General features: G+C 43.0%; 1 protein-coding gene across 2 annotated transcripts in view; it reads left to right on the forward strand.

The window, feature by feature from the left end:
• The window catches only part of MEIOB (meiosis specific with OB-fold), a 41388-nt gene that overhangs the window by 18786 nt on the left and 3749 nt on the right, over window positions 1-18853 (forward strand). Inside the window, exons 7-13 of one of the 2 annotated variants that reach the window (XM_030797849.1) lie at window positions 2084-2184; window positions 3012-3064; window positions 3150-3245; window positions 11544-11645; window positions 14611-14764; window positions 17148-17331; window positions 18710-18796. In XM_030797849.1, the coding sequence (XP_030653709.1) occupies window positions 2084-2184; window positions 3012-3064; window positions 3150-3245; window positions 11544-11645; window positions 14611-14764; window positions 17148-17331; window positions 18710-18796 (777 nt within the window). The remainder of the gene's footprint in view (window positions 1-2083; window positions 2185-3011; window positions 3065-3149; window positions 3246-11543; window positions 11646-14610; window positions 14765-17147; window positions 17332-18709; window positions 18797-18853) is intronic. The other variant, XM_030797850.1, reaches the window with a different exon arrangement.

The raw sequence follows: 18853 nt of genomic DNA on the forward strand, positions 1-18853 counted from the left end.
GGCTGAGTCAGGAGAATCACTTGAACCTGGAAGGCGGAGGTTGCAGTGAGCCAAGATTGTACCACTGCCCTCCAGTCTGGGTGACAGAGCGAGACTCCATCTCACAAAAAAAAAAAAAAAGAAAAATTAGCTGGGCATGGTGGCAGGTACCTGTAGTGCTAGCTACTCGGGAGGCTGAGGCAGGAGAATTGCTTGAACCCAGGAGACAGAGGTTGCAATGAGCTGAGGTGGTGCCACTGCACTCCAGCCTGGGTGACAGAGTGAGATTCTGGGTTGATAAATAAATAAATAAAGGGGTAAGAGTAATTTCTTAATATAGAGAGGGATGATAGTCAAGAGACAAAAAAAAAAAAAAAAAAAACACAGACGCTTATGATAGTTCGTGTAAGTAAATGTGAATTGCTTGTTATATTAAATGGTGACTAACTGAGAGAACATGACCCTTTCAGATGGCAGGGCCCTGGCTGTGGAGGACATGCCTGCCACCTGGGGAGCATGTGTATACTTTAGGGAGAAGGAATAAGCCCGCTATATGATCATCTGGAAAAACAGGAGAAGTCACTTTGTAGGCAGTTTATGTTCAATCCTATTCAGTTGTTCAAAGGAGTGCTCAATTGTTTGCGATTTCCCCAAGTTCTAGACAATGCTATTAAGTTTATAATGAAGTAAGAATTGTCTACAACCCTGAATGAATATAGTAGTATAAGCAGGAAACTGCGGCAGCTTTCCCACCCCCTCAGTGAGTCTGGAACCTTTCATGTGTCACGTCACTTCTTCTTATGCCTTTCATCTTCCCTTTGGCTTTCAGCCCTCTTACATTTTCTTTTCTTCATACTTTTTTTTTTTCTTGAGATGGAGTCTTGCTCTGTCACCCAGGCTGGAGTGCAGAGTGCAGTGGCGTGATCTTGGCTCACTGCAACCTCTACCTCCTGGGTTCAAGCAATTCTCCTGCCTCAGCCTCCCGAGTAGCCAGGACTACAGGCATGCACCACCATGCCCAGCTAATTTTTGTATTTTTAGTAGAGACAACGTTTCACCATATTGGCCAGGCTAGTCTCGAACTCCTGACCTCGTGATCCACCCACCTCGGCCTCCCAAAGTGCTGGGATTACAGGCATGAGCCACCGCACCCGGCCACTCTTCACACTTTCATTTAACCTGTTGTTTCTTCCTCTCACCCCCACTGGCGTTTCACTTTAAAACTCCTTTTTAATACAGTGTTCTCCACCTCCCCAACCTCAGATGTTAGGCTGACCTCTCAGCCTCTGGCTATCCTTTCTAGGTCCCTTTCTCTGGGCACCACAGATGCAGTGGTGGCAGTGGTGGGGGTGGCCAGTGACTATCCATGCTGGGCCTGCTGCTGTGCATCTCTCAGAGGTGCCTGCCGTTCCCACATGAGAAGCCACTGGGTGGAGAGAAGGGTCCTAGGTTCAACTCTTTTTTTTTTTTACTTGCTTTAATGGGCAAGAGCATTTCCACTTCTTTGATCATCTCAACCCACAATGGACAGAATTGGACAGTGTCAAAGTTTCCTGTGTATCTTGCATGTGGCTCTCACCATGGTAGCCCTGGGGAGAAGGCAAAGGACGTATCTTATATTTGTTTTTTTCCTGCGGACACTTTTTATACCACAGATATGCTATATTTGATGTTCGCTAAGAAGATGCAGATGCTGAGCCCCAGAGAGCCTGAGTCCCTTCAGTCACATGGGTTCCACGCTGAGCCGTGGGGATACACAGGTGCTGGAAACACACTCCCTGCCCTCGAGGAGTCCACGTGGATGCCCCAGGGTAGCCTGTCGTGGAGCTTTGTTGTGACATGTTAAAAAGACTTTCAGCCTCTACTTCAAGCACTTGTCTCTCTGTGTCTCTTCAAAGTGTTGTGTGACTTACAACTTCAGCTATGTACATGTAGTTTAGAGATAGAAGATGCTTTAAAATAATCAACTATATATTACCAGTTCTTGCTATTTTAATATTTCTAATTTGGTGTTTAAAAGGTGAACATTTGAGTATTTTCATCAACACATACTTAAGTACTTCTACATACAGGTGAAGAGTAATGATTTCTTTCCATTTCTAAGGTTGGAGAGACAAAATACTTTACAACTTCAGACCGGAGAAAAGGCCAGAGGTGTGAAGTTAGACTCTATGATGAAACAGAGTCTTCTTTTGCAATGACATGGTAACCACCGACGTCTGCTCCAAACTGTGAAATCCCTGTTGTTATCACCAGGACATTTTCATTTTATCAAAAATATGATGAACTTCATATCAAGAGAGGATAATGATAGGAGATGAATGATATTTTAAAAAATAAATCTCACTCTTGAATGTTGAGTTGTTATGGACACCACCTTAAAATGAGGTCTTTAGATGGCATGGAATTGCTTAGGAGGACTCCACCGTGACCAGTTTTATTACTGAATTCTGTTTTATAACAAATGCTGCTTTATTAGGTCCCATGGAACAAGCCAGACTTTCCCTCTGTGCTTCCTGGGAAGTATCCTGGAGCAGAGCAGGGCACAGGGCACGTGGGCCAGGGTGGGAACTGCACCCTGAAGCACTGCCAGGTACAACAAGGCATTATCTAGACCTCTGATGCCTGGGTACCAAAGGAAATGATTTCAAAAATGCCTTCAACCCATCAAGGCCCCTGAGCAGTGTATCCACTGGGGGACACTTACCTTCATGGTCTGAAAGTGTGACTTTAAAGTCTTTAAGCTTTAGTTCTAACTAGCCTGGAGTGATTAAGTTTTGGAAAAATAAATAAAGAATTGGCAGAGCAGGGTATTACTAGAGTAAAGTGTGTGTTGAAGGAATGTTCTCTCATGGAGATGTTAAATTCTCCCTAGGAGGAAGCTGGCATCCTTAAGACCAGGAGGTCTTTGACCACCTTGGGGATGGCTGACCCCAGCCACTGAAGCTTTCTTTTATTGTTGTAAATAATGTGTCACTATCAGTTTTTTCTAGTGTATTCAATTTGTATTACTTCTTTTTAAACAAATGCAGTTGGGATAATGAATCCATTCTACTTGCACAGAGCTGGATGCCACGAGAAACAGGTATTATCATTCAATGATTGTGTCCAATATTTGTCATTTTATATCCCCCCATGTAATAATTTTAAATGGCTTTTTTCCCAAACAGTAATATTTGCCTCAGATATAAGAATAAGTTTTGACAAATTTCGGAACTGCATGACAGCAACTGTAATCTCAAAAACCATTATTACAACTAATCCAGGTAAAAAACTTTCTGAAATTTTTTATCCCTTTGGAAATGACTGAACACATTTCAATATTTATACAGTATATTTAAGAATGAAAATTCAGCCTGGATTTAATTCAAATTAGAAGTAAAAATTGCTTTATATAACTTTTTAAAAAACTTGCAATGAACTTTGATATCTTTACTAAAGAAACGTGAGGCTGGGCGTGGTGGCTCATGCCTTTATTCCCAGCACTTTGGGAGGCCAAGGCAGGTGGATCACCTGAGGTCAGGAGTTCGAGACCAGATTGGCCAACATGGTGAAACCCAGTCTCTACTAAAAATATAAAATTAGCCGGGTGAGGCCGGGCGCGGTGGCTCACGCTTGTAATCCAGCACTTGGAGGCGAGGGGGGATCATGAGGTCAGGAGATCGAGACACGGTGAAACCCTCTAAAAAAAAAAAATTAGCGGGCGTGGGGGGGCCTGGTCCAGCTACTCGGAGAGGCTGAGGGGAAATGGCGTGACCGGGAGGGGCTTGCAGTGAGCCGAGATTGCGCACTGCACTCCAGCCTGGGGACAGCGAGACTCCGTCTCAAAAAAAAAAAAAAAATTAGCTGGGCTTGGTGGTGGGCGCCTGTAATCCCAGCTACTCGGGAGACTGAGGCAAGAGAATCACTTGAACCCAGGAGGCGGAAATTGCAGTGAGCTGAAATTGCGCCATTGTACTCCAGCCTAGGCCCCAAGAGCAAGACCCCATCTTAAAAAAAACAAAAGGCTGGCGCAGTGGCTCATGCCTGTAATCCCAGCACTTTGGGAGGCCAAGGTGGGCTGATCACGAGTTCAAGAGATTGAGACCATCCTGGCCAAGATGGTGAAACCCTGCTTCTACTAAAAATAGAAAAATTAGCCGAGCATGAAAGCACGCGCCTGTAGTCCCAGCTACTCGGGAAGCTAAGGCAGGAGAATCACTTCAAACCAGGAGGTGGAGGTTGCAGTGAGCCGAGATTACACCACTCACTCCAGCCTGCTGACAGAGCGAGACTCCGTCTAAAAAAAAAAAAAGTGAAAAACTAGATTAATTTTTAAAGTATAATTCATTGTGCTAATTTTTGAGAGATCGATTTTATTGCTTGGATGCTAAATTATTGACTAATAGGTAAATTCAGTTTTGCTACCTTCAAATAACTTTTACTGCTAGGACATTGATAACACATGCACACACACGCACACACGCATGCGCACACACAGTACTCTCTGTGTAGTATCATTAGCTCATAACTGCACATTAAATGCCCAGATGACCCCCTGGAGTGGTTGTTGAAGGAGTTACAGTTTACTACAGCATGAAATCAAGGGAGCCAGATTGGGGAGATGAGGGGTTAATGCCCGTGAGCATTCCCAGGGTGCTTTATAGTGCAGACATAACCATCAACCCAGTACTGCCAAAGGAATGGAGTAATCAATCCTTGGCCATCTCATGAAGCTATGAGTATAGTATGTAGTGTATCATTTAAAACATGCTGGTCTGTAATAAAGCATCAGCAGTGACAGAATTATAAAGCAATGTGTGCTTTTGACCAAACCATTATCAGCATTTTTAAAAGATAGAATTACTATGAGGAATGGTGTAAAATATCAAGACTCTGGTTTTTATATGAGTACTCTGAATCTTGCACATCCAACACATGGACGTTGTCTCCTTGAAGGCAGCACCATGGGAGGGGATGTGCATGCCCCGAATTGCTCTTCACTGAATTAATTTACTGAGCACGTGCTGTATGCTGGGTGCTGTTCTGGGGTGCAACGACAAAATGGATAAATATTTCCACCCTCATGGAGTTTACACTCCAGCAGGGAGAGACAAAGAATAAATAATGAAGATAATATGTCCATGAATTATGAAATATTTAAGGAGAACAGGTGGAACAGAGTCAGGAGGACCTAGAGAGCCACAAGGTGGTCGGGCACGCTGCATGGGAAAGTGACCTTTGAGCAAAGACTTGATGAGGAGGCTAAAGGTTAACCAAGGGAAAGCCCTGTGCCTACATGTGGGAGGAACACCCAGGGGCTGGTGTGGCTGGAGCCCAGGAGTTCAAGGCCAGCAGGAGCTGTTCTGAGAAGGGATGGGGCACCCAGGAAGAAGGCCTCGGAGGCTGTTAGAGTGCACTGGCTTCTACTCTGGATGGGGTAGCAGGTTGGGGTTTGGAGCAGAACGGTGACAGCATCTCACTCAGCTCTGAGAGGTTCACTCCGACTGCTTTGTTGGAAATTGATGGTGACACACGATAGTCTATTATTAACACTTAGGACAATAGTGGGACACTCTTCAATTTTTTTCTCTTCTGGAGGGAGGTACTATGTGTGGTTTATTTATTTTTATTTTATTTTATTTATTTTATTTTTTTTTAGACAGTCTCATTCTGTTGTCCAGGCTGGAGTGCAGTGGTGCGATCTCGGCTCACTGCAAGCTCCGCCTCCCGGGTTCCTGCCATTCTCCTGCCTCAGCCTCCTGAGTAGCTGTGACTACAGGCGCCCGCCACCACGCCTGGCTCATTTTTTGTATTTTTAGTAGAGATGGGGTTTCACTGTGTTAACCAGGATGGTCTCAATCTCCTGACCTCGTGATCTGTCCACCTCGGCCGCCCAAAGTGCTGGGATTACAGGCGTGAGCCACTGCACCTGGCCTATGTATAGTTTATTATTAGAAATAACTTATTAATAAAAATAGTTTATTATTCTTTTTTTTTTTTTGAAATGCAGTCTTGCTCTGTCTCCAGGCTGGAGTGCAGTGGCACAATCTCAGCTCACTGCAGCCTCTGTCTCCTGGGATCAAGCGATTCTCCTGTTCCAGCCTCCCGGGTTGCCCAGGTGCCCGCTACCATGCCTGGCTAATTTTTATGTTTTTAGTAGAGATGGGGTTTCACCATGTTGGCCAGACTGGTCTTGAACTCTTGGGCTCCAGTGATCTGCCCGCCTCGGCCTCCCAAAGTGCTAGGATTACAGGCACGAGCCACCACGCCTGGCTTGTTATTTTTGCATTTACTAATACCAGTGATAGTAAAATCTTCATCCTCTAAGGGCAAATTTGAGCTGGAAAAGTTTCTAAAAGATAGATTTGTCTGATGGAAAAGATGATCAAGCTTGACTGTACAATGGTATAAAAAACTCAAGATCTAATTAATGAGAGATATTTTAGGATGTTGTACATTTGGCTCTGAGGACAGATTCAAAGAAAAAAATGTCAAAGTATTTTGAGCAATAACCAACATCATTAGAAAAAAATGCCTTCTTTCTCAAGGAGACACATTTTTAAAATTTATTATTTATTGGTTAACTTTTTAACTGACAAAAAATTGAATACATTTATTTTATACAATATGTTGTTTTGAAATATGTATACGTTGCAGAATGGCTAAATCAAGCTAATTAACATGTGCTACTTCACATACTTAACATTTTTTTTGTGGTGAGAACACTTAAAATCTGTTCTCTCAGTACTTTTCAAGAATGTAATATGTTGTTATTAACCATAGCTACTATGTTGTACAGCAGATCTAGATTTCTTGGATTTATTCTGTCAAGGAAACTAGAGAATACTCGCAAGAATGCATGAACCTGTGTGCTTGTTTATATCAGCTTTACTTTTTTTTTTTAGTTTTACTCTAAGTTCTGGGATACATGTGCAGAACATGCAGGTTTGTTACATAGGTATACATGTGCCATGATGGTTTGCTACATCTGTCAACCTGTCATCTAGGTTTTTTTTTTTTTTTTGAGACGGAGTCTCACTCTGTTGCCCAGGCTGGAGTGCAGTCGCGCGATCTTGGCTCACTGCAAGCTCCGCCTCCTGGGTTTACACCATTCTCCTGCCTCAGCCTCCCGAATAGCTGGGACAACAGTCGCTCGCCACCACGCCCAGCTAATTTTTTTGTATTTTTTAGTAGAGACGGGGTTTCACCATGTTAGCCAGGATGGTCTTGATCTCCTGACCTCGTGATCTGCCTGCCTCGGCCTCCCAAAGTGCTGGGATTACAAGTGTGAGCCACCGTGCCCAGCCTTTTTTGTATTTTTAGTAGACATGGGGTTTCACCATGTTGGCGAGGATGGTCTTGATCTCTTGAACTCATGATCCACTTGCCTTGGCCTCCCAAAGTGTTGGGATTACAGGCATGAGCCACCGTGCCCGGCCTAATTTTTGTACTTTTTGTAGAGATGGGGTTTTGCAGTGTTGCTCGGGCTGGTCTCAAACTGCTGGGCTCAAGTGATCCACTGGTCTTGGCCTCCCAAAGTGCTGGGATTACAGGCATGAGCCACCGTGCCCCGACTAAGCATCTTATATACCTTTTGCCTATCTGATGGGAGCTTATGACCCTCTCCCTAGAGAATTGCTATTCCCATGTGTAGAATTTGCATAAACTGTCATATTCGTGGACCCCAAATCCATGAAGCCTAGGCTGAGGCTCTTCTTTTAAAAGGATTCTGCTGGCCAGGTGCAGTGGCTCATGCCTGTAATCCCAACACTGGGAGGCCGAGGTGGGCGGATCACTTGAGGTTAGGAGTTCAAGACCAGCCCAGTCAACATGCTGAAACACCATCTCTACTAAAAATACAAAAATTAGCCGAGCGTGTTGGTATGGTGCCTATAGTCCCAGCTACTAGGGAGGCTAAGGCAGGAGGATCGCTTCAGCCGGGGAGGCGGATGTTGTAGTAAGTCGAGATCATGCCACTGCACCCCAGCCTGGGCAACAGAGTGATACTCTGTCGCCAAAAAAAAAAAAAAAGGAAAAAGGATTCTCCTTATTGCTATTGCTGGCTTATGCCAGACATGCGGGAGCGACCAGGAGGAACAGAGGGAAGTTGTAGATCACTCCTTGAAGGCATGTTCTATAGCATAGTTCTAGGAGATGAGTTACCTAGTTATCGTAGATGATGCTTAATTCACTTGAAGAGAGTAACAATGGAATTTAGCATGAAATAATGTATTCTGCAAGCCACGTTACATTGTGTGGAAGAGGAACTTTGCTATTGCTTTTGTGGAGGATATTTAATGTGTTTAATATCAGTAGCAGTCAGTGGTAGAAAAAGATACTACTGGATCAAAATTTATCATCTTTTTGCCTACAAGAAGGGACAAGCCATAAGTGAGACTCCATCTCTACAAAAAACTAAAAAAAGAAATAGCTGGGCATGGTGGCACGTGCCTGTGATCTCAGTTACTCAGGAGTCTGAGATAGGAGGATTGCTTGAGCCCTGGAGGTAGAGACTGCAGTGAGCTGTGTTCATGCCACTGCACTGCAGCCTGGGTGACAGAGCAAGACCCTGTCTCAAAAAATAATAATAAAATAAAGCCATGATTGTTACTTTGGAAACATTTTTTAAAATGTTGGGTCATTTGTAGATAATGCCATTTTAGGAAACTTGAGAGAGCACACAGGCATTCCGCGAGCTGTGAGGTAAACTTGATAGAGTGTATTTCAGTCCCTGTCCTGCCACACAACCCTAAAATGGGGACAGGAATGACAGTGTCTACAACCATTTTTAGGCTCCTCAAGGGCAGCCCGATTTATATGGGAAATTTTTTTTTCTGATCAGTCGTCATATTAGTCATAAGGCAGTTCCTTCTTTCTCTCTCTTTCTTTCTCTTTCTGTCTTTTTTCTTTCTTTATTTCTTTCTCCCCTCCCCTCCCCTCCCCTCTTCTCTTTTCTTCTTTTCTTTTTTTGGGGTCTCAAACTCCTGATCTCAAGATATGCTCCTGCCTCGGCCCCCTGAAGGATCACAGGTGTGAGCCACCTTGCTCGGCCCAAAAACAGGCTTTTTTTGTTTGTTTGTTTTTTGAGATGAAGTCTTGCTGTGTCACCCAGGCTGGAGTGCAGTGGCGCGAGCTCAGCTCACTGCAACCTCTGCCTCCTGGGTTCAAGCAATTCTCCTGTCTCAGCCCCCCAAGTAGCTAGGATTACAGGTGCGCACCACCACACCCGGCTAATTTTTACATTTTTAGTAGAGACGGGGTTTCACGATGTTGGCCAACCTGGTCTTGAACTCCTGACCTCAGGTGATCCACCCGCCTCAGCCTCCCACAGTGCTGGGATTACAGGCGTGAGCCACAGCGCCCAACCCAAAAATAGCTTTTTTTCTTTTTTTGAAATGGAGTCTTGCTATGTCACCGAGGCTGGAGTGCAGTGGCGCGATCTCGGCTCACTGCAACCTCCGCCTCCTGGGTTCAAGCGATTCCCCCGCCTGAGCCTCCTGAGTAGCTGGGACTACAGGCATGTGCTACCACGCCAGGCTAATTTTTTGTATTTTAGTAGAGACGGGGTTTCACTATGTTGGCCAGGATGGTCTTGATCTCCTGACCTCGTGATCTGCCCGCCTCAGCCTCCCAAAGTGCTGGGATTACAGGTGTGAATCCCCACGCCCAGCCCATCATCTAGGTTTTAAGCCCCACATGCATTAGCTATTTGTCCTGATGCTCTCCCTCCCCTCAGCCCCCATTCCCCAACAGGCCCCAGTGTGTGTTGTTCCCCTCCGTGTGTCCATGTTATCTCATTGTTCAGCTCCCACTTATGAGTGAGAACATATGGTATTTGGCTTTCTGTTCCTTTGCTAGTTTGCTGAGATTGATGGCTTTCAGCTTTATCCATGTCTCTGCAAAGGACGTGATCTCATTCCTTTTTATGGTTGCATTGTATTCCATGGTGTATATGTACCACATTTTCTTTATCCAGTCTACTATTGATGGGCATTTGGGCTGGTTCCATGTCTTTGCCATTGTAAATAATTATATTAGTTTTACTTTCAATTTCCTGGGCTACACCTGCAATAAGAAATTAAGAAGCTCTAAATGGCTTGTGTTCATCTTAGCCAGGTGTTGAGATTTCCTTGTTTCTTTCTCTGCCCTGAGAGTGCTTATCAGATAGGGAGGGCACAATTCCTGCCTTTCTCTGACAGTCAGGATAACCCTATTGTCAGTGAGGACCTGCAGTGCTGGTACCCACCCATCCCTGCCAGCCCCCATCACAGGAAGCTCATTGGCTGGATTTCTGTGGCCTCGTTCCAGCAGATTCTCCCATCTGAAGCACAGCAATTCATGGTGCATATCTCTCCAAGTTAATAGAGTTCTGCATTCATTCATTCGCCCATGACCTCATCAGTATTTTTGAATGCCTTTTACTTGCCAAAAATTGAGATAATATAAATTTCTGGAACAAGGAAGGAGATGAGTGGCTGGTCAGATGGATGTGAGGTTAGTCATCACATGGGACACTGTGTGCCAGCAAGGATTCGACAACCTCGTTCTGAGAAAGAACAGGTAGAAGACTTGTATTCTGGGAGCAAGGAGGAAGAAATGCCCAGATCTTCCCAGGGGAGTTAGGAAAGTACAGATATTGTCAGGACAATTTGTAGAATATTCAGGGGGGCCTGGGGTACTTAATCATATGCCAGAGGCTGGGGGCCTGGGGTCCAAGGGCATCATGGGGGAGCTCTTTCCAAACTCATGTTCCTGCCTTCTGGGACAGCACCCCTGACCTTTGAGCACACTCATGTGCCAACGTGGGGAGCTAAGGTTTTTATAGAGCCTATTTTATATATTTCAATTGCCTTTTGAAAACCTTTTTTTTTATGATGAGTAAAGAAATACATATAAAATTCAGAAAAAATATATAAAAACATAAACAAGGAAAACAAAGATCACCTACAACCCACTGTCTAGAGAGAATAATTTTTTCATATATATTCTTCCAGATAATTTTGCATTTATATATGTATTTTTTTTTTTTAGACAGTCTTGCTCTGTTGCCCAGGCTAGAGTGCAGTGGTGCTATCTTGGCTCACTGCAAGCTCCGCCTCCCAGGTTCATGCCGTTCTCCTGCCTCAGCCTCCCGACTAGCTGGGACTACAGGTGCCCACCACCACGCCTGGCTAATTGTTTTGTATTTTTAGTAGAGGTGGGGTTTCACCGTGTTAGCCAGGATGGTCTCCATCTCCTGACCTCGTGATCCACCCGCCTCAGCCTCCCAAAGTGCTGGGATTACAGGCGTGAGCAACTGCACCCGGTCCCTTATATATGTAGATTTTTTAATTAAAAGGGTATTGAACCACATAGGTTAGTAAGCTGCTCTTTTCACTAATATCTGTTTTAGATGTAATGTGGTGTACATCTCTCTATGTTTACAGAATTCTACATCACATTGTTAATGGCTGTGTAATATTCTATTTGATTGTATTCTTACAGGTCTTCACTTTGTACTATTAAAATGATTTTGGATGATTTAAATGTGATTTAAAAGATAATCAGTTTGCTTTTTACTTATTATGCATTTTCAATTTAAGATACACCAGAAGCTAACATTCTGCTGAATTTTATACGAGAAAATAAAGAAACAAATATTATGGATGATGAAATTGACAGTTATTTCAAAGAATCCATAAATCGTAAGTGACCCTTTAAATATATTTGGATTTTTTTTTAAAGGCTGAAATTGGGCCTGTAAAGGTCTGTTTGACATGGTAAAAGATACCAGGTTCCTATTCTGTAACTACTATATTTCAACTTTTCTAAAGGTAGCTTAAAATAGTGAGCATATTTTTCTTTTTCTTTTTCTTTTTCTTTTGAGCCCAGGAGTTCATGAGACCAGCCTGGCCAACATGGCAAAACCCCATCTCTACTAAAAACACAAAAATTAGCCGGGTATCATGGGATGTGCGTGTAATCCCAGCTGCTCAGGAGGCTGAGGCAGGAGAATCCCTTGAACCTGGGAGGTGGAGGTTCCAGTGAGCTGAGATCCAGCCTGGGTGACAGAGCGAGGCTACACTCCAGCCTGGGTGTCAGAGCAAGACTGTATCTCAAAAAAATAAAAAAATAAAAGAAACACAATACAGAATGCTTGGCCAGGTGTGGTGGCTCACGCCTGTAATCCCATTACTTTGGGAGACTGAGGTAGAGGGATCACTTGAGGTCAGGAGTTTGAGACCAGCCTGGCCAACATGGTGAAACCCCGTCTCTTCTCAAATTACAAAAAATGAGCCAGGCGTGGTGGGGGGCACCTATAATCCCAGATACTCAGGAGGCTGAGGCAGGAGAATCGCTTGAACCCAGGAGGCGGAGGTTGCAGTGAGATGAGATCACACCACTGTACTCCAGCCTGGGTGACAGAGTGAGACCCCGTCTCAAAAATAAAAAAGAAACATAATACAGAATGCAACAAACAGCCCCAAATAAACAGTTATTTGGTTAACATCTTTTAATCTATCTTTTTATGCATATATACTAATAGAAGGATAAAGACATAAACATATTATAGATAAATAGATATACATCACCATCTTTTTATTGAAGAAAATTAAATTTCATGCACTAGATATCAACAAAAGAAAAGAAACCAATGAGGTGCTGAGGGAAGCGGATAACTTCTCATAAAAGTTTTCTTACCCAAGTAATATTTGTTCCTGGAAGATTCTTCTAAGATAAAGAAAAATAAAAATGAATAACAGGTTATTGTTTTTAGTTTTGTAAAGTTTATTTTTGTTGTTGCTTCACATCCTCACTCATGTTGTGTTATTAGTCTTTTAAATGTTAGGTGTTTAGTGGAATTCTCTTTTTTTTTTGAAATGGAGTCTGGCTCTATCACCCAGGCTGGGGTGCAATGCCGTGATCTCGGCTGAGTGCAACCTCCACCTCCTGGGTTCAAGCGATTCTCCTTCCTCAGCCTCCCAAGTAGCTGGGATTATGGGCACACACTGCTACACCCAGCTAATTTTTTATTTTTAGTAGAGACAGGGTTTTGCTATGTTGGCCAGGCTGGTCTCAAACTCCTGACCTCAAGAGATCCACTGGTCTCAACCTCCCAAAGTGTTGGAATTACAGGCATGAGCCACCACATCTGGCCTACTCTTGTTTAATTTGTATTTTCCTGATGATTATTGAAGCCAGTACGTGTATTGGCCATTTTGGTAACTTTCATTTGTGATGTACTTTTATTTTATTTTATATTTTATTTTATTTTATTCTATTTCATTCTATTTGATTCTATTTTATTATTTTATTTTATTATTTATTTATTTATTTTTGAGACAGAGTCTCGCTGTCGCCCAGGCTGGAGTGCAGTGGCACGATCTCAGCTCACTGCAAGCTCCACCTCCCGGTTTCACGCCATTCTCCTGCCTCAGCCTCCCGAGTAGGTGGGAGGACAGGCGCCCGCCACCACGCCCGGCTAATTTTTTGTATTTTTTAGTAGAGACAGGGTTTCACCATGTTAGCCAGGATGGTCTCGATCTCCTGACCTTGTGATCCACCTGCCTCAGCTTCCCAAAGTGCTAGGATTACAGGTGTGAGCCACTGCGCCCGGCTGTGATGTACTTTTAAAAGTCTCTTCCCCATTTAAAAAATTGAGTCACTGTCGCCGGGCGCGGTGGCTCACGCCTGTAATCCCAGCACTTTGGGAGGCCAAGGCGGGCGGATCAGAGGTCAGGAGATGGAGACCATCCTGGCTAACACGGTGAAAACCCGTCTCTACTAAAAATACAAAAAAATTAGCCCAGTGTGGTGGCGGGCGCCCGTAGTCCCAGCTACTCGGGAGGCTGAGGCAGGAGAATGGCGTGAACCTGGGAGGCGGAGCTTGCAGTGAGCCGAGACCGTGCCACTGCACTCCCGCCTGGGCAACGAACGAGACTGTCTCAAAAAAAAAAAAAAATGATAATAATAATAATTTTTAAAAATTGGTCACTTTTTTTTTTTTTTTTTTTTTTTTTGAGACAGGGTTTTGCTCTTGTTGCCCAGACTGGAGTGCAATGGCGCCATCTTGGCTCACCACAACCTCCACCTCCCAGATACAAACGATTCTCCTGCCTCAGCCTCCTGAGTAGCTGGGATTACAGGCATGCACCACCACGCCTGGCTAATTTTTTTTTTTTTTTTTTTAGTAGAGACAGGGTTTCTTCATGTTGGTCAGGCTGCTCTCGAACTCCCAACCTCAAGTGATCTGCCCACCTCAGCCTCCCAAATTGCTGGGATTACAGGCATGAGCCACCATGCCCAGCTGAGTCACTGTCTTTTTCTAATTGATATTTAAGAATTCTTTGGATAATTCTAGATGAGTCCTTTATCTCATTGTAGACTGCTAGCATCTCCCACTCTGTGGCTTGCCTTTTCACTTTTTTAATGGTGTCTTTTGATGAACAGAAATTCTTCATTTTAATGAAGACTAATTTCATTTCCTTTTTTTCCTTATGTTTTGCTTTTATGTCCATTTATAGAATCAGTGTTTATATAGCCAACATAGTAATTTTTCTGTTACTTAAGCTACTGCATGTTCTCATTTGTCATAGCTTTCCATTTGGATGTAATCTTTTATATTTTTTAGAATATATAGAGAACTGTAATACTTCTTTCTATTTTTAGTAAATACAATAGTTGATGTCTATACAGTTGAACAATTAAAGGGAAAAGCTTTGAAGAATGAAGGAAAAGCTGATCCTTCCTATGGCATCCTTTATGCCTACATTTCCACACTCAACATTGATGATGAAACTACAAAAGTAGTTCGAAATAGATGGTAAGGATCCGTGTGTCACTTCTAGCAAATTCATTTTTGTAAGAAATAATTATTGTTAATAAATTTTAAGCTCTCTAAAAGTTAAAGCTGTTTGTTGACGTAACAGGGGTTATGTATTTGAGATAAATGTATAAAAAACTATGCTGAAAAGTTTCCATAGCAAACTAGATTAAAATATTATAATTGCCTTTTAAAATATAATCTATATTTCTGTAATTCTAACATATAAAGATATAATGTGAGAAACTTCTGACAAACTTGTCTAATGATTTGGCAGAAAACTATTTTGGTTGCTAGGCCCTATAGTAATGTAGTGACAGCATTAAAAAGAAATTATTTTCATGCCAGGTGCAGTAGCATGTGCCTGTAGTCTCAGCTACTCAGGAGGCTGAGGTGGGAGCATCAGTTGAGCCCAGGAGTTTGAAGAGTTTGAGTCCAGCCTAGGAAACATCAAACCTCTTGTAGATCGAAGTTAGTATTTACTTGCATAGAAAATAAACTCCAGGCCGGGCATGGTGGCTCACGCCTGTAATCCCAGCACTATGGGAGGTCGAGGCAGGTGGATCACCTGAGGTCAAGAGTTCGAGATCAGCCTGGCCAATATGGTGAAACACCATCTCTACTAAAAATACAAAAAATTAGCTGGGTGTGGTGGCGGGCACCTGTAATGCCTTCTACTTCGGAGGCTGAGGCCTGAGAATTGCTTGAACCCAGGAGGCGGAGGTCGCGGTGAGCCGAGTTTGCGCCATTGCACTCCAGCCTGGGCGACAAGAGTGAAACTCTGTCTCAAAAAAAAAAAAAAAAAAAAGAAAAGAAAGTAAACTCCAGTAGATTTAATACTCTTAGCTAAAAGATGCTTGGCAAGAAATGTGTAATATTATTAGGAAAGTCTCTCTATGGATTTTTATAATTGAATTTTCATTGAGATAATCCTAGATTCACGTGGAAGTATAAGAAATAATAAGAGGGCTGGGCGCGGTGGCTCACACCTGTAATCCCAGCACTTTGGGAGGCCAAGGTGGGTGGATCACGAGGTCAGGAGATTGAGACCATCCTGGCTAACACGGTGAAACCCTGTCTCTACTAAAAAATACAAAAAAATTAGCTGGGCATGATGGTGGGCGCCTGTAGTCCCAGCTACTCAAGAGGCTGAGGCAGGAGAATGGTGTGAACCTGGGAGGCAGAGCTTGCAGCGAGCCGAGATTGCGCCACTGCACTGCACTCCAGCCTGGGCGACAGAGCGAGACTGTGTCTCAAAAAAAAAAAAATAATAATAATAATAAGGGAGATGCCTTGTGGCTTTTGCCCCGTTTCCCCCAGTGTTACCATTTTGCAAGTGATAGTGCCATGTCACAGCCAGGATATCAGCACCATTCAATCCACTAGTCTTATTCAAATTCCTTCATGTTCACATGCAGTCATGTGTGTGCGTTCTAATTAGTTTTATCACACTTGTAAGTTTGTGTATCTATTGCCACAGTCAAGATACTGACCTCTGGATTTTTAAAACATTTTATGATGTGGTATTAAAGTTGAAAAAACTAATGTGGAGGATGCTGTGTAAGGCCTTGTGTTCATTTTTTGAAAAATAGTTTTCAAAAATTAAAAACTAATTTTTTTCCCTTTACGTTTATTATTGATATCTGAGGAAAAGCATCTAAAATTTGCTAGACCAAGTGATCTGTGGCTAGACAAGAAACCACTATCTTCAGTTCATTTCCCCTATTTGAGAAATTTGAATTAGGTTCCCTGTTTAAAATTGCTAAAGTAATGCTTCAGAAATATGGAATAGCATAAATCACTGAAAGAGAGGAGAGTGTATCACCAGCAGTGTTAATAGCACATAGGTGCCACCCGGCCAGCCTTGCAAGGCTTTCTGTATTTGTAGAGAAGGCCCCGTGCAGGCCCATCCAGTGAGTAGCTGTTGAACTCGTGCTTTCCAGGCACAAGACACAATTCCTGCCCTCAGAACTCCCAGCCGGGGAGGTGAGAATAAGGAGCTGATGTGACAGCACCAGTCAGTCCTGAGGCGTGCACTCTGCTGCTGTTCCAGGAGGGAAAGGCTGCGGGCTGGGATACGAGAAGGGAGGGCCCCAGCAAGGAAATGAGACTGGGATGGATCTCGAGGGCTTGGCAGAGCGAGGGAAGAAAGGAGGGCAGGCAGAGAACTGATGTACGCAGTTTCAGATGACTCCTGAGAATGGCTGCGTAGAAAGTGTGTTTTACTGTTTTTTACGACTGTCTTGTAGACTGCATAGCACTGAACACTCAGTAAGTTTTCCACACACTGACGTAGAGTTTTTAGTGATAATTCTTTTTCTGCTACAGATGAAATTTATCGCTTAGGGCATCATATTTTATCATTGTCTTTGTTTCTTTTCAGTTCCAGCTGTGGTTATATTGTAAATGAAGCATCTAACATGTGCGCAACTTGCAACAAAAACTCCTTGGACTTTAAATCTGTCTTTCTCAGTTTCGATATGCTGATTGATCTGACTGATCACACAGGCACCCTTCATTCCTGTAGTCTCACAGGAAGTGTTGCTGAGGAGACTTTGGGCTGCACGGTAAATAGCAAAAAGAAAGAAATGTTTAGAATATTTCCAAAGTGAATGCTTTTTCCCAAAAAAAAATAGGTTGTTTTGTCAAACATTTCATAGAAATTAATTCACTAATAAACAGCCTGGGAAAAAATCATCTTGCTTTAAACACACATCGCTTTGATGAACAAATGTTACATATTTTATATTAAAATCCTAGCTAATATTTACTATTATGAGTAATGACTGAGGCCATTAGCCTAAATGGATAAATAAACATGATGTTTTAGGGCTGGGCACCGTGGCTCACGCCTGTAATCTCAGCACTTTGGGAGGCCGAAGAGGGTGGATCACTTGAGGTCAGGAGTTTGAGACCAGCCTGGCCAATATGGCAAAACCCCATTTCTACTAAAAATACAAAAATTAGCTGGATGTGGTGACATGCACTTGTAATCCTAGCTACTCAGGAGGCTGGGGCACGAGAATCACTTGAACCCAGGATGTGGAGGTTGCAGTGAGCCAAGATCACGCCACTGCACTCCAGCCTGGTGATAGAGTGAGACTTGTCTCAAAACAAAAAACAAAAAAAAACCCACCAAGGAAACATGATGTTTGATATAGTCAAGTAACAACGGGTAAAACAACAAGTCGGAGATGTTGATCCGTCATAAGGTGGTTTTTCTAGGAAGATTTGGCTGTGTTTCACCTACTCAGTTACATAAAGTCAGCTACAGGTTTTCTCCCTGGTTTGTAGCTATACAACGGCAGCAGATACTTAGGGATTAGCATGTGCATTTGGCAGTAGGCACCTCTGTTTTATTGTTAAAACCAGCTCATGAAATTTACCATTAGACTTTAGTTCCAAATTCTGCTTCCACTTTATTGAGGGGATTTTTCCTTCCTGAGATAACTGATTACCTTTAGAGATTCTGCTTATATAGCCTTTCCTGCCTTATCTTCTCTATCAAAACAATTGAGTTGGCTGGGCATAGTGGGTCACACCTATAATCCTACCACTTTGGGAGGCTGAGGCAGGAGGATCACTTGAGGCCAGGAGTTCAAGATCACCCTGGGCAACATAGTGAGACCCTCTGTCTCTACAAAAAATAAAACATAAAACAATTAGCCAGGGAAGAGCAGTGCATACCTGTAACCTCAGAAACGGGAAGCTGAGGGAGGATTGCTTGACCCCGGGAGTTCGAGGCTGCAGTGAGCTGTGATAGCACTGCTGCACTCCAGCTTGGGCGACAGAGTGAGACCCTGTCTCTACAAACAAAAACAAATGATTGAGCTGTAATTACTGCAAATAAAATTTCATTTCTAATGAGAAAGTTTGTTTCACACTGTTGTCAAAATTTTCTTTGTGAACTTGATATATTTGTCTCATCTTTTTTTTTTTAACCAGGTAAATGAGTTTCTTGCAATGACAGATGAACAGAAAACAGCATTAAAGTGGCAATTTCTCTTGGAAAGAAGCAAAATTTATTTAAAAGTTAGTGCATTTTATAGTGCCATATTATTCTATATATTTATTATTCTGTATATTCAA

Source organism: Nomascus leucogenys, chromosome 18, assembly GCF_006542625.1.
Source record: "Nomascus leucogenys isolate Asia chromosome 18, Asia_NLE_v1, whole genome shotgun sequence".
Lineage (NCBI taxonomy): Eukaryota > Metazoa > Chordata > Mammalia > Primates > Hylobatidae > Nomascus > Nomascus leucogenys.